The sequence below is a fragment of the Puma concolor genome, chromosome B1, assembly GCF_028749965.1.
Source record: "Puma concolor isolate L17-30 chromosome B1, mPumCon1.1.hap2, whole genome shotgun sequence".
Taxonomy (NCBI): domain Eukaryota; kingdom Metazoa; phylum Chordata; class Mammalia; order Carnivora; family Felidae; genus Puma; species Puma concolor.
Genome location: NC_141670.1, coordinates 60,068,004 through 60,094,742, shown reverse-complemented (window position 1 = coordinate 60,094,742; position 26,739 = coordinate 60,068,004). Strand labels below are relative to the sequence as shown.

The following is a 26,739-nucleotide window of genomic DNA, read 5'->3' as shown; positions in this document are numbered from 1 at the left end:
ATAGAAAATATGAACAGACCAATTACCAGCAAAGAAATTGAATCAATAATCAAAAAACTCCCAACAAAGTCCTGAACCAGAGGGCCTCACAAGCAAATTCTACCAAAATTTTAAAGAAAAGTTAATACCTATTCCATTCTTGTCAACTATTCCAAAAAATAGAAAGGGAAGGAAAATTTCCAAATTCATTCTATGAGGCCAGCATTGCCCTAATACCAAAACCAGATAAAGATACCACACAAAAAAAGAGGACTACAGGCCAATATCTCTGATTAACTTAGCTGTAAAAATCCTCAACAAAATACTAGCAAACTGAATACAACAATACATTTTTTTTAAAAATCACTCACCACAATCAAGTGGGATTCATTTCTGGGTTACAAGAGTGGGTCAATATTCTCAAATCAATCAATCTGATACATAACATGAATAAGAGAAAGGATAAGAACTATATTACTATTTCAATATATGCCAAAAAAAAAGCATTTAACAAAGTACAACATTCTTTTTTTACATTTATTTATTTTTGGGAGTCAGAGAGAGACAGAGCACAAGTTGGGGGAGGGCCAGAGAGAGAAGGAGGCACAGAATCCAAAGCAGACTCCAGGCTCTGAGCCACATCAGCACAGAGCCTGATGTGGGGCTTGAACTTACAAACCGTGAGATCAGGACCTGAGCTGAAGTCGGACACTTAACTGACTGAGCCACCCAGGCACCCCGTAACAAAGTACAACATTCTTACTTAATAAAAACCCCTCAACAAAGTAGGTTTAGATACTCAACATAATAAAGCCCATATATGAAAAACCCACAACAAATATCATTCTCAATGGTGAAAAATTGAAAGCTTTTCATTTAATGGCAGGAACAAGACAAAGATGTCCACTCTCACCACTTTTATTCAACACAGTACTGGAAGTTTTAGCTACAGCAATCAAACAACAAAAAGAAATAAGAGGCATCCAAATTGATAAGGAAGAAATCAAATTTTCACTCTTTGCAGATGACATGATGTTATACATAGAAAACCCAAAAGACTCCACCAAAAAACCGCTAGAATAAACGAATTTAGTAAAGTTCCAGGTTACAAAGTCAATAAACAGAAATCTGCTGCATTTCTATATACCAAGAATCAAGAAAACAATCTCATTTACAATTGCACCAAAAATAAGATACTTAAAAATAAACCTATCCAAAGAGGAGAAAGACCTATGTTCTGAAAACTATTAAACACTGATGAAAGAAATTGAACATGACATAAAGAAATGGAAAGACATCCATGGTCATGGATTGGAAGAACAAATATTGTTAAAATGTCCATACTACCCCAAAGCAATCTACACATTTAATACAATCCCTATCAAAATACCATCAGCATTTATCACAGAGCTAGAACAAACAATCCTAAAAGTTGTATGGAAACACAAAAGACCCTGAATAGCCAAAACAATCTTAAAAAAAAAAAAAAAAAAAAAAAAAGCAAAGTGGGACCACTTACACCAAACCCTGCCCCTTCTTGCCTGGTAACTGTTTATCTACTGGAGTGGGACTGACACTGACCAAACCAGACAGCCTCTCCTCCAGACCAGCACAGCCCTTGGTCCCAGGCATCAACAAACAATTGTCCTGCAGTTTTGTATATTAGTCTGAGTTCTTTCTCTTTTCTTTCCTTCTCTTCTATTTTCCCTTTTCTTTCAACCTTTTTTTTTTTTCCTTTAGAATCAGGCTCATAGTTTCTAATTTGATTTTTGGTCAATTCTTATTATATGTATAATTTCAGACCTATATTATTTTTTATTTCTTTATTTCTTTCTTTCTCTGTTCTGTTTATTTGTTTGTTTAATCAGGCATTATTCTGTTTATACCTTTTCTGTACCTCCTTTATTTTCCTCTCTCTCTGTATTAAGCCTTATAGTTTCTTTGATTCTCTGCCTGTGTTGTTGTTTGTTTTTGTTTGGTTTTTTGCCCCTTTCATTTTTCTCTTTGTATGGGATGTCCCCCCCCCCCCCAACACCTTTCCTTCTTTCCAGGGTTACTTCAACAAACAAATCAAAGCACACCTGCTGGAAAGTCCAAACAATCCACCACTAAGAGCAGTGGGATAGAGAAGCCAAATACACAACAACTTAGTGCACACAACACACTCCAAAAACACTTCCTAGACAGTCTATGACCCCTTTTTAATATAGTAGTACTTGCAGGTACAGGACACATAACAAGATATTAAAACACTTAAAAGACAGAAACATAGCCAAAATGATGACACAGAAGAATTCTCCTCAAAAGAAATTCCAGGAAGAAATGACAGAGAATTGCTCAAAACAGATAAAACAATATACCTGAACAAGAATAATGGTCATAAGACTAAGAGCTCAGCTTGAAAAAAGCATAGAAGACAGCAGAGAATCTATTTCTGCAGAGATCACAGACCTAAGAAATAGTCATGATGAATTAAGAGGTGCTGTAAATGAGATGCAAAATAAACTACACAAAGTGAGAGCAAGGATGGAAGCAGAGGAGGGAATAGGTGAAATACAAGATAAAATTATGGAAAATAATGAAGCTGAAAAAAAAGAGAGAAAGGAAACTACTAGACCATGAAGAGAAGTAGAGACCTATATGATTAAATGAAACCAAATAATATCCATATAACACGTGTTGCAGAAGAAAAGAGAGAGAAAGGGGCAGAAGTTTAATCGAACAAGTTATAGCTGAGAACTTCCCTAATCTGGGGAAAGAAACAGACATCCAAGTCCAGAGGCACAGAGAACTCCCTTCAGAATCAACAAAAACAAGTCCATGCCATGACATAATCATAGTGAAACTGGCAAAATACAAAGATAGAGAATCCTGAAAGCAGCTAGGGACAAATGGGCCTTAACCTACAAGGGTAAATACACAAGGGTAGTAGCAGTCTTGTCTACTGAAACATGGCAGACCAAAAGGGAGTGGCAGGAAATATTCAATGTGCTGAATAGGAAAAATATGCAGGCAAGAATCCTTCATCCAGCAAAGCTATCATTCAGAATAGGAGAAGGCTTTCCCAAACAAAAACTAAAGGAGTTCACGACCACTAAACCAGCCCCACAGGAGATCCTAAGGGGGACTGTGAGTGTAATGCTGCAAAGACTACAAAGGACCAGAGACATCATCACAAGCACAAAACCTACAGGTAACACAATGACACCAATACATATCTTTCAATAATCACTCTGAATATAAATCGACTAAATGCCCCAATCAAAAGATCAATCAATCAATCAATCAAGATCCATCTATATGCTGCCTACAAGAGACTCATTTTAGACCTAAGGACACATGCAGATTGAAAGTGAGGGGACAGAGAACCACCTATCATGTTATTGCAAATTAAAAGAAAGACAGAGTAGCCATACTTATATCACATAAACTAGATTTTAAAACGAAGACTGTAACAAGAGATGAAGAAGGGCACTGTATCATAATTAAGGGATCTATCCATCACAAAGAGCTAACAATTGTAAATGTTTATGCCCCCAACATGAAACACCCGAATATATAAATATATTGATCACAAACATAAATAAATGTATAGATAATAACACTGTGTAGGGGACTTTAATACTCCACTTACAACAATGAACAGATCATCTAGGCAGAAAATCAATTAGGAAACAATGTCTCTGAATGATACATTGAATGATACACTGAATGATACTTAACAAATATATTCAGAAATTTTCATCCAAAAGCAGCAAAATACATTCTTCTCAAGTGCACATGGAACATTCTCCAAAACAGATCACATACTGGGTCACAAAACAGCCCTCAATAAATATAAAAGGATTGAGATCATACCATGCATTTTTCAGACCACAACGCTATGAAACTTGAAATCAGCCACAAGAAAAAATTTGGAAAGCCTCCAAATGCATGGAGGTTAACATCCTACTGAAGAATAAATGGCTCAACCAGGAAATTAAAGAAGAAATTTATATATGGGCATAAATGAAAATGAAAATATGACAGTCCAAACCCTTGGTGTGCAGCAAAGGCAGTCCTAAGAGGAAAATATATTGCAATTCGGGCCGATGTGTGGAAGCAAGAAAGGTTCCAAATACAGAACCTAACCTCACAGCTAAAAGAGCTAGAAAGGCAGCAGCAAAGAAAGGCCAAAGCCAGCAGAAGAGAAATAATAAAGATAACAGCAGAAAGAAACAATATAGAATAAAAAAATTATAACAGATCAATGAAACTAAGAGCTGTTTTTTTGAGAGAATAAACAAAATTGATAAACCCCTAGCCAGACTTCTCAGAAAGAGAGGAGACCCAAATAGATAAAATCACAAAAGAGGAAAGATCACAACCAATACCACAGAAATACAATTATTTAGAGAATACTATGAAAATTTATATGGCAACAAACTGAGGCAATCTGGAAGAAATGGACAAATTCCTAGACATCTACACACTACCAGAACTCAAAAGGTAAGAAATAGAAAATTTGAATAGACCCATTATCAGTGAAGAAATTGAACTGGTTATCAAAAATCTCCCAACAAATACGAGTTCTGGGCCAGATGGCTTCCCAAGGGGAATGCTACCAGACATTTAGAGGAGAGTTAATACCTGTTCTTCTCAAGCTGTTCCAAAAAATAGAAATGGAGGGAAAGCTTCAAGACCCATTCTATGAAGCCAGCATCACCTTGATTCCCAAACTAGACAAAGACCCCACTAAAAAGGAGAATTACAGAACAATGTCCCTAATGAACATAGATACAAAAATTCTCAACAAGATACTAGCAAATTGAATTCAACAGTATGTTAAAAGAATTATTCACCATGATCAAGTGGGATTTACTCCTGGGCTACAGGGCTAGTTCAATTAATATACTGATTAGTATATTGATTAGTGCAAATCAATCAGTGTGCTACATCACATTAATAGAAGAAAGGATAAGAACCATATGATCCTATCAATAGATGCAGAAAAAGTATTTAACAAAATATAGCATTCTTTCTTAATAAAAACCGTCAAGAAAGTTCAGATGGAAGGAACATTCCTTAACATCATAAAAGCCATATATAAAAGGCCCACCGCTGGGGCGCCTGGGTGGCGCAGTCGGTTAAGCGTCCGACTTCAGCCAGGTCATGATCTCGTGGTCCGTGAGTTCGAGCCCCGCGTCGGGCTCTGGGCTGATGGCTCAGAGCCTGGAGCCTGTTTCCGATTCTGTGTCTCCCTCTCTCTCTGCCCCTCCCCCGTTCATGCTCTGTCTCTCTCTGTCCCAAAAATAAATAAAAAACGTTGAAAATAAATTTAAAAAAAAAAAAAAAAAAAAAAGGCCCACCGCTAATACCATCCTCAATGGGGAAAAAGTGAGAGCTTTCCCCTGAGATCAGCCAGGGATGTCCACTCTCATACTGTTGTTGAACATAGTGTTGGAAGTCCTAGCCTCAGCAATCAGACAACAAAACGAAATAAAAGGCATTCAAATTGGCAAAGAAAAGGTCAAATTTTCACTCTTCACAAATGGCATGATACTCTGCATGGAAAACCTGAAAGACTCCACCAAAAAACTGCTAGAAATGATACATGAATTCAGCAAAGCTGTAGGACATGAAAATCAATGTACAGAAATCAGTTGCATTTCTATACACCAATAATGAAGCAACCAAAAGAGATATCAAGGAAATGATCCCATTTACAACTGCACCAAGAACCATAAAATACCTAGGAATAACCCTAACCAAAGAGATAAAAGGTCTGTATGCTGAAAACTATAGAAATCTTATGAAAGAAATTGAAGAAGACACAGTGAAGTGCAAAACCATTCCATGCTCATGGATCAGAAGAACAAATACTGTTAAAATGTCGATACAACCCAAAGCAATCTACACATTCAATGCAATCCCTATCAAAAATAGCACCAGCATTCCTAACAAAAGTAGGATAAACAATCCTACAATTTGAATGGAACCATAAAAGTCTCTGAATAGCCAAAGTAATGTTGAAAAACAAACAAACAAACAAACAAGGAGGCATCACAATCCCGGACTTCAGCCTGTATTACAAAGCTGTAATCATCAAGACAGTATGGTATTGGCACAAAAACAGACACATAGATCAAGGGAAAAGAATAGAGAACCCAGAAATGGACCCACAAATGTATGGCCAACTAATCTTCGACAAAGCAGGAAAGAATATCCAATGGAAAAAAAAGACAGTCTCTTCAGCAAATGGTGTTGGGAAAACTGGACAATGACATGTAGAAGAATGAAACTGGACCACTTTTTTTATATCATACACAAAACTAAATCCAAAAGGGATGAAAGACCTAAATGTGAGACAGGAAACCATCAAAATCCTACAGGAGAAAACAGGCAACAACTTCTTTGACCTTGGCCACAGCAACTTCTTAATTGACATATCTCCAAAGGCAAGGGAAATAAAGCAAAAAGAACTATTGGGACCTCATCTAGATAAAAAGCTTCTGCAAAGTGAAGGAAATAATCAGCAAAACTAAAAGGTAACCTACAGAATGGGACAAGATATTTGCAAATAACATATTGAATAAACAGTATCAAAAATCTATAAAGAAGTTACCAAACTCAACACCCAAAAAACAAATAATCCAGGGAAGAAATGGGCAGAAGACATGAATAGACACTTTTCCAAAGAAGACATCCAGATGGCAAAAAGACACATGAAAAGATGCTCAATATCACTCATTATCAGGGAAATACAAATCAAAACCACAATATGATACCACATCACACCTGTCGGAATGGCTAAAATTAACAACTCAGGCAACTACAGACACTGGCGAGGATGCAGAGAAAGGGGAACCCTCTTGCACTGTTGGTGGGAAAGCAAACTGGCGCAGCCAGTCTGGAAAACAGTATGGAGGTTTCTCAAAAAGTTAAAAATAGAACTACCCTATGACCCAGCAATAGCACTACTAGGAATTTATCCAAAGGACATGGGAGTGCTGATTCATAGGCACATATACATCCCAATGTTTATAGCAGCACTATCAACAATAGCCAAATTATGGGAAAAGCCCAAATATCCATCAACTGATGAATGAATAAAGAAGGTGAGGTATAAATGCACAATGGAATACTACTTGGTGATGAAAAGAATTAAATCTTGCCATCTGCAACAATGTGGATGGAACTAGAGGGTATTATGCTAAGTGAAATAAGTCAGAGAAAGACAGATATCATATGATTTCATTCATATGTGGAATTTGAGAAACTTAACAGACGACCATAGAAGGGAAGGAAAAATAAGATACAAACAGAAAAGGAAGCAAACCGTAAGAGACTCTTAAATACAATGAACAAAATGAGGGCTGGTGGGGTGGGAAAATGGGTGATGGGCATTGAGGAGGGCACTTGCTGGGATGAGCACTAGGTGCTGTATGTTAGTGATGAATCACAGGAATCTGTTCCTGAAGCCAAGACTACACTGTATGTTAGGTAACTTCACAATAAATAAAAATAAATAAAATAAAATATTAAAAAAATAATAAAAAAATAACCACTATGGTTATGGTAAAAAAAAAATAAAAGATGCCTCCAAAGAAGGCATACAGATGGCCAACAGGCTCATGAAAAGATGTTCATCATCACTTATCATCAGGGAAATGCAAATCAAAACTACAAGGAGATATCACCTCATACCTGTCAGAATGGCTAACATCAACAACACAAAAAACAAGGGCTGGTGAGGATGTGGAGAAAAAGCAACCCTCCTGCCCTTTGGTGGGAATGCAAACTGGTGCAGCCACTCTGGGAAACAGTATGGAGGTTCCTCAAAAAGTTAAAAAAAAGAACTATCCTAAGATCCATCAATTGTACTATTTACCCAAGAAATACAAAAACACTAAATCAAAAGGATACATGCACCCCTATGTTTATAACAGGATTATTTCAAACAGGCCAGATTGGAAGCAGCCCACATGTCCACTGACTGATAAATGGATAAAGATTTTATTATTATACACACACACACACACACACACACACACACCCCTCAACATCAAAACCCCAAATAATCCCATTAAAAATGGTCAGAGGACCTCATTCAACATTTTTCCAAAAAAGGCATACAGATGTCCAACAAACATATGGAAAGATGCTCAACATCACTAATCATTAGGAAAATGCAAATTAAAACCACAATGAGATAGCACCTTACACCCATCAGAATGCCTAAAATCAAAAAGACAAGAAATAACAAGGGTTAACAAGGATGTAGAGAAAAATGAACACTTGTACACTGTTGGTGAAAATGTAAATGGGTGCAGCCACTGTGGAAGATAGTATGGAGGTTCCTCAAAAAACTTAAAATAGAAATACCATATTATCCAGTAATTCTACTACTGGGTAATTATTTAGGGAAAATGAAAATACTCATTGAAGAGGATATACGCATCCCTATGTTTATTGCAACATTATTTGCATACCCAAAATATAGAAAAAAATCCAAGTGCCCATCAGTAGAGGAATGGATACACAAGATGTGGTATGTATATATACATACACACACACACACACACACACACACACACACACACACACACACACACACTGGAAGATCACTCAGCCACAAAAAGGAATCAGATCTTACCATTGGTGACATCATGAATGGACCTAGAGGGTATTATGCTAAGTGAAATAAGACAGTGGAAGACAAATAACACATGATTTCACTTATATGTGGAATCAAAAACAAAACAAACAAAAAATAAAAACATACCCCTAAATACAGAAGTCAAGCTAATAGGAGGAAGTAATCAAAATGGGTGAAGCAGAGTGGGAAGTATAGGCTTCCAGTTACAGAATGAATAAATCACAGGAATGAAAGGTACAGCATAGGGAATATAGTCAATGGTTTATAATTGTGTTGTATGGTGACAGATGCTACAGTTGTGAATATAAAGTAGTTGAATGACTATGTTGAATTGCTGATATTAACATAACATTGTGTGTCAACTATATACTTCAATTAAAAATATTCTTTTGAAAAAAAAAGTTCTGCAGGTAATACTGATACTACCCTTATCTCAACTATTAGCCCAAGAATTCTAAATTAAATTTCTGGTAATTATTCAAACTAAGGTCTATTGCCTAAGAGAAAATAGTTGATTGGCTTAGCATAGCAAATTCAGGTTTGTTTTTTTTTTTAATGTTTATTTATTTTGAGAGAGACAGAGAGAGAGAGAACAGGGGGAGGGGCAGAGAAATGGAGAGAGAGAATCCCAAGCAGGCTCCTCACTTTCAGCTAAGAGCCCAATGGGGAGCTCAAACTCCCAAACCATGAAATCATGACCTGAGTCAAGATCAAGAGTCAGATGCTTAACCAACTGAGTCACCCAGGTGCCCCACAGCAAATTAAGTTTTAAATTGAAAGTAAGCATCAAAATTAGAGATAAATGACCAAAAAAGATAAATTACCAAAAAGTAAATCATAGGGATTTGATCAAAAAAGAATATTCCAGGATACATACTAAGAGTCAGAACAGATATATCTCAATAACTATCACCAACAACAGGACAAAGTAATGGACTGATGATCTTAAACCAAAAAATCATAGTGGTTTAGGGAAGCCTGGGTGATACAGTCTGTTGAGCGTCTAACTCTAGATTTCAGCTCAGGTCATGATCCCGTGGTTGTGGGGTTGAGCCCCAAGTCAGGCTCTGCGCTGAGCTTGGAGCCTGCTTGGAATTCAATCAATATTTGGTTTCTTAATTAGCTAAATGAATGAAAACACCATATGGTCTTTATTCCCAGGAGCTCACAATGTAGTTGAAAGATGAAATGAATATTAAAAAAAACTTAATTATTAGATAATTTGAATATAGTTGACCCTCAAACAATGCAGGGGATTAGGAACACTGACCACCTGCACAGTCTTAAATCCACATATTGTGATGCCCAAAAACTTAATCATTAATAGCCTACTGTTGACTAGAAACCTTCCCAACAACATAAACATTGAGTGAAAACATTTGTGAGCTATATGTATTATATTCCGTATTCTCACAATAAAGCTAGAGAAAATGTTAATAAAATCACAAAATACATTTACAGTACTATAAGATATCCATATATAAGTGGACCCACATAGCTCAAACTCATGTTGCTCAAAGGTCAACTGTATATTTGCCAAGTTGTTAAGAATTCACTGAAGTTCTTGAATGGCTGCACATAAAAAACACCTGCCAACTGATTTGAGCAACAGGATGCATGCATTAAATTGCAAACTCTACCAGGTCAGAGGGAGTAGGAGAATTCGCCTGGAATGGAACAGTAAAGGCTTATTTTACCTATTTCAAGATCTCTTCCCGTATTCTACTAGTTTGTTATGACCTGGGTGAGGGGGGTGTAACAGTTAAAAAGGTTTTATTTCTTGAAGTACAAATACACACACTTAAAGGTTAAACCTATCTGTAGCTTTAATGTCATTAAGTCAGTGAAATGTATTGCTTTCTTCCTAATCACCAGTCAAATCACCCTCACTGATGATTTCAGAAGATGTGATATCCAGAGAAACTCAAACCTATGTGGGATGTTATAAAGAAGAAATGCAGGTAGCTAAAGGCCTGCAGGCGAGGCAGCATTAGAAAAATGGCCTACTCCTCTCCATAACCTCTCCTACCTTAAAAGCATCAGCTACAACACTGGAAACCATCCAGACTGCTCCATTTCTTTTATGCACCTGGAACTGTTAATGCCTAATAAAATCCAAGTACTACCATGCTAGCATTTAGTAAACAATTTGATTAGTGACACTCATTTTACTCACACTAATTAACTTTCCTACTTCCTAAATTAACTTCTTTAAAGATTATGTTGAAGATAAATTTAAAATAATTTTTTTAAGGAATCAGGAAGCTTGACATAGAAATTAGATCTGACTTTATTACTTTTTATTTTTTATTTTTATTACTTTTATCACATTGCATTTATTTAGTACATCCTATTCACACCTTTGCACTGACTTGCAATATAAAATAAAATCTGTTTACATAAAATAATGTTCAGCTCCAATAAAACTTACTTTTTAAAGTGCAGTAAATATCTAAACCATATTTCAAAATGATAAATAATAAAAATCAACATGAATCCAGTGACATTTAAAATATCACACTATTCCCCAGAAAAGAGTTCAATGCAAAATAGATGTTGCCTGATATTTCAGTTTGTGTCTTCCATTCTCGGGCAAATATTTTCTTTTAAAATTAATGCTTTAACTGTTCCTTATAAAGACATCTTATTCACTGTTACTGCATATTTACTTAAAGTATCATTTATGCTATTCATAAGTAATTATTTCTAAAATTTTATAATAAAAATTATTACATTGACTCATACAAAATATTCTGAATTTTTAAAATGTCATAATTTCTTACACTGTTTTTAAGCAGTTTGCTAAAACTAGTGTTTTGAGGATAAAAAAACACACAAAAAAAAACTACTTCTATTTCCTAAGTTGATAATATCTATGTAGCTCATTACTATACGAGATATTAAAACCTTAAGGGTTATTATTACACATCACTTTGAGAAATTCTATAGGATGGATCAACTGTACCACACTTGTATTTGTAAATTATTTTGCCCAGCTGCTTAATCAGGAGTAATGCACTCAAAGAAATTGGATTCTAAATTTATGCCTGTATCTAACTGATGTTTTTTTCCAACCTGTATAAAAATTGCTCTTCTAAGGCATATGTAAAAGGAATACAATGTTTAACTTTGGCAGGACTGCTAAAATACTGACAACTAACCAATGCCCTATAAATATTCTTATCTTAGCAATGGCTCACAAGGAACTTCTAGAGAATTTTGCCTGATACAATGAAATAATTCATGACCATCAGACCATATAATTTTTGCCACTTTCACAACAAAATATGTAAATTAAAATAATGTCTGTTTATAGCACTTGCAAATGTCTGTATGTTAAGATTGCTACAGCCTATAAGGTTCTTAGCATTTAGAAAACACAACTGGTCACACACTGTTCTTTTTAGACATATTCATATAAAAATGGAAACATGGGGCGCCTGGGTGGCGCAGTCGGTTAAGCGTCTGACTTCAGCCAGGTCACGATCTCGCGGTCCGTGAGTTCGAGCCCCGCGTCAGGCTCTGGGCTGATGGCTCAGAGCCTGGAGCCTGTTTCCGATTCTGTGTCTCCCTCTCTCTCTGCCCCTCCCCCGTTCATGCTCTGTCTCTCTCTGTCCCAAAAATAAATAAACGTTGAAAAAAAAAAAATGGAAATAGTATTTGTAGCATCAATAAGTTTGATTAGCAAATGTCACCCATGTAGGTATCAACAGCCCAAATACAAATAAATCAACAGCCCAAGTGTGCCTTTGATTATAATCACTATTTTAACTGAATAATCTGTAAATTATATCATGAGTTGTAATCCCCCATCCACTACCAGAACATGCCCTGTAACATATGGTGATTCTAAAAGAAACACAACCGCATGTGCCACATCAATAGGTTCTCCAAACCTCCCAAGAGGGATAATTTTCTTTAAATGTTCTTCTTTCAGGTCTTTCGTCATATCTGTATGAACAAATCCTAAAAGAAAAATGTTTATTTAGTTGACACTTAGAGACACTAAGACATCTGCGCAATTCTAAATAAAAATCAATTTGCATCAGAAAGTTTGAGATTATCAATAAACTTGTTTAGGAAATACAGAGTTCCGCTAGCAATCAAGCATGTTCATTAAGTTTAACTGAATAACACCAAAATATTTGACTCCCAATTATTTCGCCCAATTCATAGCACAATACAAGTGGGTAGATACAACATGAATAAAAATTTCATTCCTTGGGGAACCTGTAGTTTATGGAAGAAACACTCACTTGTACCCCTAAATATAATAAAAGGACATCTGATGAATATCCTTATATATAAAGTATCACAAAAAAGTAATTTTTACTTGATTGAGGGTAGAGGGGTAGTAGGGTTAGAGGGAAGAAAGGTGGTGACATCAACTGATTCGACAGTTCTGACAAAAATTAGTTTCATTTGCTATAGCTAAGATAGTTGATCAGAAAGACCAATATTTCCAATATTCATAAGAAAAAAATCTTATGGGATGATCCAATTCTTTTTTTTATAAAGTTTATTTACTTAGGGGCGCCTGGGTGGCGCAGTCGGTTAAGCGTCCGACTTCAGCCAGGTCACGATCTCGCGGTCCGTGAGTTCGAGCCCCGCGTCAGGCTCTGGGCTGATGGCTCGGAGCCTGGAGCCTGTTTCCGATTCTGTGTCTCCCTCTCTCTCATGTCTCCGTTCATGCTCTGTCTCTCTCTGTCCCAAAAATAAATTAGAAAAACGTTGAAAAAAAAAGTTTATTTACTTATAATGAGAGAGAGAGAGAGAAGGGCGGGGGGGAGAACAAGCAGGGGAGGGACAGAGAGAGGGAGAGGGAGAGAATCTCAAGCAGGCTCTCAGCTATCAGGGCAGAGCCCAATGTGGGGCTTGAGCTCATGAACCATGAGATTATGACCTGGGCCAAAATCAAGAGTCACAGGCTTAACTGACTGAGCCACCCAGGCATCCTTGAAATGATCCAATTCTGATGCAAGCATAATACAACATTGAAAATTCAAAATTTAACATGGCATTGGTATATGAAATAAAGCTCAAAAAGAACATGTTCTAACGTGTAGAGGTTTATAGTAAAAAGTACTATATATTACGCAACCAATTCTAAATGGTTCATACTGTAGATATATGCAAGAATTCTAAATTTATTAAGAAAATCTTGTGAGATTAGTCTGAGACAAATACATATTACCAATAAAGTGCTCAATTACATAATCACTATACTGTATAGTATTCAATCATTTAAACTTTTAAAAAGAAAGCAAATAATTAACCCTCAGGAAATTAACAATAGAAAAGATCTTTAAAATGTTAAGGTCATGAAAAATATATGGACTAAAAGTCAGACATGTGAAGTGAAATTTTAACGTGCAATCTCAAGAATACAGTTTTCAAAGCGGCTTATGTTAAAATTAAATTTGTCACTCAAATTGTAAATCAACCTAAATACAGTGACATTTTAAACTATAAGGATAAATGTGAACTAAACACTATACTGAAAATTAACATTCACTGGTTTATTATATAATACTATGTTATTATTTAATTGTTCTTTGCCTTAGATTTCACTCATAAATATCCAAACAGTTTCTGAAAAGTCTTATGAGAAATAATCATAGATTCTTCTATCACAAGGCCTATGACAGTGAGAACTTTATTAGGGGAAAACCAGAAACAAATTGAATGTCTTTCAAAAAAGAACTGTTTACAGAAATCATGGTATATCCACATGATAGAACAATATGTATCTATGAAAAATGATGCTATAGAAGAACATTTAAAAGTGGAAAATAATATTTGCATATTAAAAAGGTGGTTACAAATGCATTATCCCATTATTAAAAAGAAAACAAAAATATATATACTAACAAAAAAAGTCCCACCAAAATATTAACAGTGGTTATCACTAATTACTAGCATTACAAGTAATGATTTTTACTTTCTTCTCTGTACTTGTCTGTACTTTCCAAATCATCTACAACAGATATATATTATTTTGGTATTCAAATAAAAAGGTACTGAAAAAGATGCACAGTACTAACTTCAGATGATCTGTAATGAGGGCCTGGAATAACAAAATAATTTTACATTGTGAGATTTCACTGTGAAATAAGACAGTGAGACTTCACTGTTTCAATGTGAGATTACACTGTAAAATATGACCTCTTCTGCTACTACATTTATTTAAAAAGTCAGCAACATTTCCTTCAATCCCTTTCATCTTTAAGAACAATGAGATGGCCAGAGGAAAAAAGAATAAAGAGAAGCAGCTGACACAGATAACACTGGATAACCAGCCTCTGCAGAATTTCAAGTGAACTGTAAATGAAACTTCATCTACAGTGAAGAGTCAGAATGATCAACAGGCAATCCAAATTACCTTAAAAAGCACTATCACGGGACTGCTTGATATCCAAAGTTTTAGGTCTTTGGACACACTTATTTTCAAAGATACCTCAGAGTGTATTAGGAAAAAAAAACCTATCTCACATGTTTAAGAAGTTGAATGCATTAGGGGCATCTGGGTGGCTCAGTCGATTAAGCACCTGACTCTTGATTTCAGCCCAAGTCATGATCTCATGGTTCGTATTTTGAGTCCCGCCACTACCCCGTCAGGTTCTGTGCTGACAGTGTGGAGCCTGCTTGGGATTCTCTCTCTCTCTCCCTCTCTCTCTACCCCCTGCCCCCACTCACGCTCATTCTGTCAAAAAAAAAAAAAAAAAAAGAAAAAAAAAAGCTGAAGGAATTAAAATTATGAACCTAACATTTAAAAGACATTATTTTCTCAAAGAGTTCATGATACACTTATTTTAATCTAAGGTTGTTTTAATTCTGGCAAAACTGGCACGTTTCTCCACTAACTCTCAAAGCCCTCAACAGAAAATCAATAATGTGTTTTAATCTTAAAAAAAAAAGAAAGGAAAGAGAAAAAACTCAAAAAAACTACAGTAAAAATGGTTTGCAAGAAAGACCTTGTGACAATCAGTTAGCAAATCCCAGGCTCAACTTCTAACTGGTCCTAGTAACTTTTTCTCAAAAGCAGCATTTTGTGGTAAAAAAAGACCCTTGGATTAGGACACATTAAACTAGATTCTGGTTCCCCGCTCTGCTAATACTATCAAAGCTATGACCCAAGCAAAGTCTTGTACTATCTAAAACTGTATGACTATTTCTGTATCATATAATAAGTAGATTGAAAATGATGGACCTCTGAGATTTCCTTTAGCTCTACAAAACTATGATTCAAAGACGAAAAGTATGCCTCATTAAATGACTACTTGAAGCTTAGGAAAGTGGGCTCCCCTACAAGGACCCTCAAGTAGAATAGCTCCAATTCAGGAAGCGCTGATGCTAATCTAGGTTTTTATTCATTCAGTGTGGAAAGAAACTCATTTGCCCAGCTTCCGGCTGGATATCAGTCCTTATGGGTCTGTCCTTTTGGAGACAAAGAATAAGGCCACACAATCTGTGAGAGGCCATTTGAAGGCATTCCGCCTTGGAAAAAAAAAGACAGATCTAGAACAGAGCATGAGGTACTGAAAAGCAAATCTTAGATTTAAATAGTGAGACAAGGTTTTTTGGGTTTTGTTTTGTTTTGTTGAGGGGGGGGAGGGAGGGAGAGGGAGAGAGTGAGAGACACGAGCGCACACACAGGACAGGGGCAAAGGGAGAGGGAGTAAAAGAATCTTAAGCAGGCTACGCGCCCATGAGTGAGATCATAACCTGAGGCAAAATCAAAAGTTGGACACTTAACCAGCTGAACTACCCAGGCACCCCAAAACAGTGAGACAATTCCAGTGAGGTGAAAAGAAGTCTTATGCCACAGATATGGGCCATGAAGGCAGACTATAGTCTTCCAAAAAACAACCAGGTAAGTGAGATACATGGAACAGAAAAAAGTATCTTGAAGCTTTTGATAAGATCTTGTTCAACTTTACAACCTGGATTCAGCCCTGCTACAATCTGTGTCCATGTTAGGTCGAATTTGAGAAGGAGAGAGATGTGTGTCCCCTGAATCCAGCAATGATTGCAAGAAGTCCAGAACCGAGATCATGATGTTCAAACACCCACCTTACATGAAGATTTTCCCTCTACTGCTCAAGTTTGGATAAGGGTGTTATTTCATGAAGGGAAGTTTGCACAGATTCTCTCCAGGTCTTTGTTTTGTTTTGTTTAAATATGAAATTTATTGTCAAATTGGTTTCCATACAACACCCAGTGCTCATCCCAAAAGGTGCCCTCCTCAATACCCATCACCCACCCTCCCCTCCCTCCCACCCTCCATCAACCCTCAGTTTGTTCTCAGTTTTAAGAGTCTCTGTCTTTGAATGAATAGTTATAATGACAATCCTCATGGGATCCCTGAGGATCCCATAGCCATCCCTGAACTCTACACCGAAAGCCTAAAATAAAGTAGGCATGAGAGCCCAAGTTGAAAGGAAGGGATGAATTCACCAATACTGGCTTTTCCTCTTTGAATATGATGTTTGATATTGAGACCAAGAACAGGTCCAAGGAACAAGAACCTTTCTCTCGTCACTATCAGCAGCTTTTTTAATTAATAGACTTATTTTTAGAGCAGCTTTAGGTTTACAGAAAAATTGAGCACATTACTCCATTTTTCCCCAATTATTACCATCTTGCCTTAGGGTAGTACATTTGATGATCCAATATTGATACATTATTAAGTAAAGTTTGTAGCTTACATTAGCGTTCACTATATGGCTGGTATAATAATTGTATCCACCATACAATATAATAATTGTATCCACCATACAATAGCATAAAATAAAATAATTTTATTGCCCTAAAAATCTGCCTTCAGCTTTTAAGAATTCATGTATATCATCCCCAAATTTATCAGAAATCAAATAAAAAACATGTAGCTAGTCTCTAATGATAAGCTACTCCAGGCTCTACCAAATTTCAATGTCATTTTATGCTATAGCTCATGAACCGTGTGATCCTCATTTAAAAATATATTCACAACCCAAGACACTGACCGCATATAAACAGCCTGTTGGATTCTCTATCATATATCATAAGACCTGAGCAGAAATATTAGTAGTCCTTAAACATGCTCATTTTTGTGCTTGTATTGCACAAACTGTGCTCTCCCCTTGGCCCCACAGGCCTCTCTTCCATATCATTATTACTTTATTTATAAAGTTCTGGAAATGTTGCTCTCCTACTTGCTTTACTATATATATATGTATTTACAATGCCTTTCAAGCTGGGTTATAAAAATTACAAACTACCAGTAGGTGCCACTGTCTAGCAAATGATGTTACTGATCACTTGGGCAATTCAGGGTTTCCAGCTAAATACAAAGCTGTCACTCCTTAAACAGATAACTGAAATGTATCCTTGTACTAAGTCGAGTGCATGTCTTCCATTTTAGTTCCACAAACATGACAACACACTCAGTAAATTGTTTTTAAAAAGGTACAGATATACTCTTCCTCATAAAATCATGTACATGGTTCTTGTCCGATGAGAATTTATATTTGATAAATTCTAAAGAAAACATATTTCTTTTATCCATTTTTGGCTAGCTATATAAATAAACAGCATCTCATTTCCATATCTGTTGGTCACTACTTTAGTTTTGAGAGCTTTTATGTACAGCACAGATCATGTATTTAAATAAGATGCCAGGATTTTAGCCTATCACCAGTATTAACAATTGTGGGATGTAAACTAATTGATACACCTACCAGCTCAGGTATCAAGTCTTTGGTATATAGAAAGAATTAAAATAACCCCAGACACTTTTTTTTAAAGAAGAACAAATAAAGTTGTTGTCAGAAACTAGACTAAGATTTTAACCAGAACAAATTTCATATGTCTTAATATTATGTTTGTAAAAGCATATAGGAAAGCAGTGTGAAAAATCATCTCCCTATCAAGTGGCATATTAAGAGCACCAAAATAATATCTGTTTTGAGTAGCTGCAAAGCTTATGCAAGCATTTGTCAACAAGATTTTCTCCAAGTAGTAAATGTAAAAGCTCTTCAACTTAAAAAGGGGGAAAGGGTAGACACTTAAGGTATCCTACACAAATAAATACAATGCTGTACTACTTGTCAAAACTTAAAATGCATATACCCTTTGAGTCTTGGAAGTTTCATTCCCAGGATTATACTCATATACTCATACATGTACAAGATAAATTGCACACAGGTACTGTCACATTATTAGTTATAATGCCAAAAAATCAGAAGCAACCCAAATGCCCATCAAGAGGCAACAGGTTAAATAAATTATGGTACACCCCTAAGACAGACATTATTGTCTTTTAATTCGGCCACTAAAAGTGATACAGCAGTCACATAAGACCACATATTGTATGATTTCATTTATATGAACTGTATCAGAATAGGGAACTCTACAGAGACAGAAAGTAGGTTATAAGTGGTTGCTAGAAGCTGGGGAGATTGGAGGGAAATGGGGAGTGAATGCTAACGGCTACAGGTTTCTTTTGGGATGATGAAAATGTTCTAAAATGTATTGTGGTGATGATAGAACAATTCTTTGACTATACTAAAACCACTGAAGTGCACACTTTAAATGGGTGAACTGCATGACATATGAGTTATACTTCCATAAAGCTGAGATTTTAAAAATGTAAAGCAATTCTATATACAATAATATGGAATCAACTCCAAGATACACTACTGCACTATGAATAAAGCCAAGGTACAGAACTCTACGAACTCTATGATACAATTTGTGCTTTCTTTTTATATATATATTTATATATTCACATATTGTATATTCACATAAATACAGATTTATATTTTTATATATTATATGTATTTATACACACATACATACTTTATTGGGTTGTGTGTGAAATACTGAAGACTCTAGTTAACTCTAGTGGTTGCTTTTGAGAAAAGAAACTAGATGATTAGAGAAGACCCACTTTTCAATCTATGCCTTTTTATACTTTTGAATTTTGTACCATGTTTGTGTTATCTACTGAAAACACGTTTTTAAAGTTATGTACCCATTATAGTTTCAATTTATCAAATATTGTTTCTCATATTCAATATTTTCTAATCAGTGAGATTTATCCATGATGAGAATTTATTTTATATTTGAATACCAAAGCTTAGTAACTAACTGATCTTTAAAAAGTCAATAATATTAGGCAGGGATTAATGGCCTAATTTATTATTTTCCCTTTCTTGCTTTTTCTGTTATGATTTGCTTCTTAATTGTTTTCCTTAACTGGAAACTCCATTTGAAGGTGACCAGGAAAACTGACATAAGAAGAAACATATTTGTTAATTCTGAGGTTTGTCAGTTCTATTAAAAGACATGACAAATCTGGTTGAAATTACTACCCAAAATAAATAAATAATCCATAGAATCAATTTAATTCTTCTACTTCCACTTACACTTCACTTCTGATCAATAAACATATTCAGACTATGAATCCTGCTAAATATGTATCCCCAACATAAGAAAGGTTACCCTATGAAATGGCCACATTTTTAGCAATAAGGTTTTTTTTCTGTAGTACAAATTGGCACTGGAAAGTAAAATCTTTAGGAAAGGCTATACAAACACACTTCCATTAACACTCATAAAACTTCCCTTTGTATACAAACTGGATTCCCACTATTTAGTCTGTTGCCTTGACGACTGATTCACTTTGACAAAATTAAGCATTCCTTCTTCAGTGTTTCCATAGCATCATATATATATATGTTCCTCTACTTTATATTCATCATACAGCATTGTAATTATTTGTTTACATGTCAGTCTTTGTCACTGTACTTAGCTCCTTGTAGCAGAAATATCTTACTCATTTTTTTTTATAATTTTGGAACCCTTGCATATAGGAGACACTTCAGGAAATCTGCTGAGTTATTATTATGAGTTAGAAACACTTGCATTACCCTTAAATCATTCAACTTTTAGATCATCATGAACTAGAACTAACTCTTCACCACCCACACTACTGCAATCCCTAAAGGAGAGAAGCAAATACATACATCCCAAATCTCAAGTAATCGAGAATCAAGTAATTCTGTATATGGTTTAACTAAGCTAACACAAAAATCAACCAGGTTACATAAGCATACACAAACAGAAAGCAGTGTCAAAATGACTACAGGTTTTAGTTTATTTTCTTTTCTTTCCTCCCCTGCCCCCCCAAAATGGCTGTATCGAAACCACAGTCATTTATCAAATGTTCATTGAGATGAAGTCACATTACAGAGCACAAGGGTTATCAGGACATTTTGACAATTCCCTGATCCCTGCTAGTTCAGCATCACTGACAAATAAAACACCAATTCCAATATACAAGCTGGAGTCATTAATGACTTGAAATGGAAAAGTGGCAAAGATCTATTCCAACCTAACACTCTCAAACAACCAACCAATGAACCAAAATGTCTTTTCTCATATAGATAATCAATTCTTCAATACCTACAGTAAGCTAGGACAAAGATCCCATGGCTAACTGGCACAGGTATACAAAAACAATCATTTTATCCAAAAGCCAAGGAAATATCTATGCAAAACTTCTATCACACCAAAGAGTGATCATGTAGATTTGAGTTTTAGCACCTTTTTATCACACTCTTTACTAATCCAGGTAATTTGTGTATGTTTTTGGTTTTTTTATATCCATTTGGTCCAAGGATAGTTTACACTTTTTATAATAATGCCATGGTCTCATGTCCTTGGTAAGTTAAAACTTCTGTCTGTACTACCTACGATCTCCTGAACTGACAAATCACAAAGAACCAAGCTCTCCATTCTGCACCTCCAGTGAACAGCATTGCCACATAATTCACATGAGAACTAATAGCTTGTTAACCAATCTGCTGAAATAATGGACTTATCAAAATCTTTTTTTAAAAAGATTAAACATCAACTTTGTACAGCTCTTTCTTATTTTTTAATTCATTTTGTTATTTTCAAATTTGTACATTTAAATGGTTCTAACTTCCAGATAAAATGATTTTTGATGTTATTGTGAGACTTCTTCATATTTTTGGGATACTGAACTGTAATGTTTTCTTAAAACTAGAGTCTATTTTGTTATACTGTCTGCTTATAAATTTATGGAATCCCAGATACTTGATGCAGCATCCGTAATTTTCATTTTTGGATTTCTAGCTGGATTAGTACTAATTTTATACATGTTTAACTGGTCTGTACACTTTGGGATGGTACTTGAGGAAGGTTTCTGACTAATCTTAAAGTCATTGTAATTAATACTTACCTATTCAACATTTCTGGCCCTATTTTGGCTGAAGAGTGACATATAGTTATGACCATTTTGCAGTTCATGTTTAGGAACTTAATATGTTTTTATATAGGTATTCCAACTGCTTCTATTATCCTGTGAACTAAACACACTGCATAGCACTGAGTCTTCTGATAGATGCTTATATGCTGCATTGTTTCAGTCCCCTCTGGGAGGCCTGTAACATCTGTAGATCAGAACAGAGACCAGAATCTATAATATGGTCCCTTTCTCAAACTGAGCAACTAAACCACTTCAAGATAAGCTTTGGCAAAAGTTTTCTCTTGTAACTCTGTGCTCGCATTTGGTATCGTGAAAGTTGGCTTTATAATTATCTTGAAGATTATATCAACACACTGACACTTCATCCCTCTTTCCCTTTCCATCTTACAGATTATTTAGCATAATGTGGAAATTTAAATTGGAGGAAATTTTTAAAAGGGACTTAAGTGATCTGTAGAATGCTTTTGTTCATGAGTACAGATGGCTATTGAATAGAACTTGTTTAAAATTTCAGGCAATTAATTTGAAGACCAAAAAAACCAGATGTAAATTGTATATTTGAATTTATATTTTAAACCATTAGCATAAGTTAAGAATTGGAAAATTTATTTTGCCTTTACCAAACTACACTATTAATTCTAATCACTGTTTTAATATTTCCCAATTACCTGTAACTGACAGACCAAGTTAATTGGCTTTGCATCCCATTTAATCCACCAGTATTTTCAAGCCATGAGGAATGCCCAAAGTCAGCACATTAAAAGAAACAGGTGCACAATAATGTTCTACTTGTTTTCTTGAGAAGTCTCTGATTTCTGTGTACTTAGCCCAAATCAAACTTGCTTTGTCTTACAAGTGAATTGCATCTCTGCTGGCTTGGTTTTTCCTACATATTTAACAAAAAGACAAGTGTTCCTGATAGATTTCCTACAGAAGGCTAGCTCTATTGCAAGTTTCCCACTGTGACTTCTACTATTTTGAAAATTATTAAAAAGCCACATCTATTAAACAGTCATCTTCATTGTTGGCCACTTCAACATATGTCTGATGTTAGGAACCTTAGTTCCTCTAAGCAGTGCCTTATGCATATGTAATAGTACTTTCTGGTGCCAGGGTATTCACATTCTCATTTCTGTTACCATGTCCTACCACTTTCCTCCTCCCATGCCATTGCACAATGAGCCTCAGAGCCCCCATCCATTCATTAAGGAAACAACCACAAATAAAATTGCTGTTAAAATCTTGCTACTTCATAGACTGACTTCAAAAAGGATGTTTCTTCCCCGAGTCTGTGTAAATATCTTTTTACCCTTCAAGTTTTTCTTTGTTTTGAAACTCTAACATGAATCCTGGGTAGTTCTCTGGGGTACAATGAAGTCCAGTGAAGAGCATCTTGTCTATTTTGAAAACAAACATGTGATCCCTAGCAATTCTTTTTCTGTCTGAATACTGACTTTCTAGAGAAATTACTATGTCAGTACATGACTGCTTAGTTAAATGTGCAAATGTCATCACATATGCATTCTTGTTTGATTATTCCTTCTGGTTTGTGCTGTTATTAAAAGCATATTTTATTATAGACCTATTCAAATATTTTAAATATAAATAAGTATTGTTCCCATAAGATAAACTTAAGAAACATATTTAGGTAATAGATGCATTACTTGGAAAGTTCTGCTTTGACACTGACAAAGTCTAAATTAACTAGCAAATGTATGCCGATGAGCAATAAATCAATGGAATATTCCAAGAAGAGAGAGGACACTTAAAATGGAAATAGTTCTCCAATAGTCTACCATTTTGAATTGTTCAACTAGTGGATATGTTACCAATACTCACCCCCTACCTACCTTGAAATTCTTAACATTCAGCTCTTAAGAGTTCTTAATTTATAACTGATTTTTAAATGAGAAGTTTCTCTTGTGGTTTCAGTTTGAGAGTAATCATTTATTTAAAAATGCAATGTGGTTTATGCAAGCAAACTGGCATTACTCTTGGTCTCCTTCTTGAAGGTGGCGCACAGACTGGCAGTGTGGCCAGATGTAGCCATTTAAGTTCTGTCAAGATATAGTCATACCCTCACAAATTTCACTACCCAAGTATTTAATGAGGAGCCTCAGTGGCTCAGTTGGTTAAGTATTAGACTATTGATATGGGCTCAAGTTGTGATCTCAGAGTCATGGGATCAAGTCCCAAATCGGGCTCTGTGCTTAGTGGAGACCACTTGGGATTCTCTCTCTCCCTCTCTCTCTCTGCCCCTCCCCTGCACTCATGCATGCGTGTGTGCTCTCTCTCTTGCAGAATGAATAAATAAACCTTAAAAAAAAAAAAAAAGAATTTATTAATAGTGAAGAGTCCATGCTCCTATTCTGATACTCTCTCAGAAGTGCCTGATGATGCTGATGTACTTCCAAACACAGGAACAATCTTTGCTATTACTGTACAAAGCCATAAGTATACATAAGTTATGTTTAAAAAGAAAAACATAAAACTGGCACTATTTGAAGATGACATGATCTATATAGATATATATAAATCTTGAGGAGTCCACCAAAACCTACTAGAAGTAATAAATGAATTCAGTAAAGTTGCAGGATGCAAAACCAATACAGGAATGTGTTGTATTTCTATACACTAATAATGAACCAGCAGAAAGAGAAATTTAAAAAATAATCCCATTTACAATTATACCAAAAAGAATAAAATACTAAGGAATAAACTTAACCAAGGAGGTAGAAGACCTACACTCTGAACCCTATAAGACACTGATGAACGAAATTGAAAATGCCACAAATAAACGTAAAGATATTCCATGTTCATGGACTGGAAAAATTAATATTGTTTAAATGTCCATACTACCCAAAGCAATCAACAGATTCAGTGTGATCCTCATCCTAATACCAATAGTAATTTTTGACAGAACTAGGGACAAAGAATCCTAAAATTTATAGGGAATCACAAAAGACCCCAAATAGCCAAAACAATCTTGAGAAAGAAGGACAAAGCTGGAGGTAATACAATCCCAGATTTTATACTATATTATAAAGCTACGGTATTCAAAGCAGTATGGTACTGGCACAAAAACACATAGATCAATGGCACAGAATGGAGAGCCCAGAAATAAACCCATTGTTACATTGTCAATTAATCTGTGACAGAGGTGAAAAGAATATACAATGAAGAAAAGACCGTCTCTTCAGTAAATTGTGTTAACTGGACAGCTACAGGCAAAAGAATGAAACTGGCCCACTTTCTTACACAATACATAAAAATAAACTCAAAATAGATTAAAGATCTATATGTGACATCTGAATCCATAAAATTCTAAAAAAAAAAAAAAAAAAAAGAAGAAAAGAAAAAAGAAAAGCCAGACAGTAACATCTTGGACATTCACCTTAGCAATATTTTTCTGGATCCGTCTCCTCAGCCAAGGGAAACAAAAGCAAAAATAAACTATTAGGACTACATCAAATTAAAAAGCTTTTCCACAGGAAAATATTATCAACAAAACCAAAGGCAACCTACTAAATGGGAGAAGATATTTGCAAATGATATATCCAACAAGGAATTAATATCCAAAATATATGAACAACTTCTACAATTCAACACCAAAAAACCACAAATAGCCCCATTAAAAAATGAGCAGAGGACCTGATTCAATGTTTTTCCAAAGAATACACACAGATGGCCAACAGACACATAAAAAGATGCTCAACATCAATAATCATCAAGGAGATGCAAATTAAAACCACAATGAGATATCACTTTATACCTTCAGAATGACTAGTATCAAAAAGACAAGAAATAACAAGTATTGGCAAGGATGTGAAGAAAAGGAAACCACTGAGCACTGTTGGTGGGAAGGCACAGCCACTATAGAAAACAGCATGGAGGTTCTTCAAAAAATTAAAAATAGAAATACCATATGAGCCAGTAATTCCACTTCTGGGTATCTACACAGAGAAAACAAAAATACTAATTCATAAAAATATATGCCCCCCCCGTTTAATCTACTATTATTTACAATAGCCAAGAAATGGAAAAAACCTAAATGTGCAACCATGATGGATAAATGGATAAAGGTGTGATACATACACACACGCACACACACACACACACACACACACACACATATGGAATATTACTCAATCATAAAAAAGAATGAAATCTTGCCATTGGTAACAACATGGACAGACCTAGAGGGTATTATGCTAAGTGAATAAGAGAGAGAAAAAGACAAATAGCATGATTTCACTTGTGTGTGGAATCTAAAAAACAAAACAAACAAAACCAGAAACAGACTCATAAATACAGAGAACTGATGGCTGCCAGAGGGGAGGAAGATGAAGGGATGGGCAAAATAGGTGAAGAGGGTTAAGAGGTACAAGCTTCCAATTATAAAATAAATAAGTCACAGCGATGGAAAGTAGAATATCGAGAATATAGTCAGTAATATTGTAAAAACTTTGCATACTGACAGATGAAAGCTACACATATCATGGTGAACATTTTATAATATACATCATTTTTTAATCACTATGTTGTACATCTGAAACTAACATAATAGCGTATATCAACTATGCTTCAATTTTTTTTAAAAAAAAGAAAAAAGTTTTCTCTGACCTGGTGCGACCACATTCACTCTAATTTTCTTTCTTGCTACTTCTTTAGCAAGAGCACGTGAAAACCCAACTAATCCTCCTTTACTGGCGCTGTACACAGACTGGCCAGAATTGCCTTTTAAACCAGTAATACTTCCTAGAAAAAATAAAATGAAAGCAAATTCAAACCAATTAATGGATTACTTGAATATTTAGATAATCTTACAGGAAACAAACAAAGGCAC

The 26,739-nt window shown here is 35.3% G+C and overlaps 1 protein-coding gene across 5 annotated transcripts in view; it reads right to left on the bottom strand.

Annotated features, from left to right (window-relative positions):
• Positions 1-26,739, bottom strand: part of CBR4 (carbonyl reductase 4) — a 138,605-nt gene that overhangs the window by 105,640 nt on the left and 6,226 nt on the right. For 2 of the 5 annotated variants that reach the window (XM_025922087.2, XM_086703916.1), the window contains exons 4-5: positions 26,517-26,651; positions 12,239-12,583 (exon numbers count right to left, since the gene is read on the bottom strand). In XM_025922087.2, the coding sequence (XP_025777872.1) occupies positions 12,405-12,583; positions 26,517-26,651 (314 nt within the window). In that variant the 3' untranslated portion in view covers positions 12,239-12,404. Of the gene's footprint in view, positions 1-12,237; positions 12,584-26,516; positions 26,652-26,739 lie in introns of those variants that run through there. The other 3 variants (XM_086703914.1, XM_086703915.1, XM_086703918.1) reach the window with 2 other exon arrangements.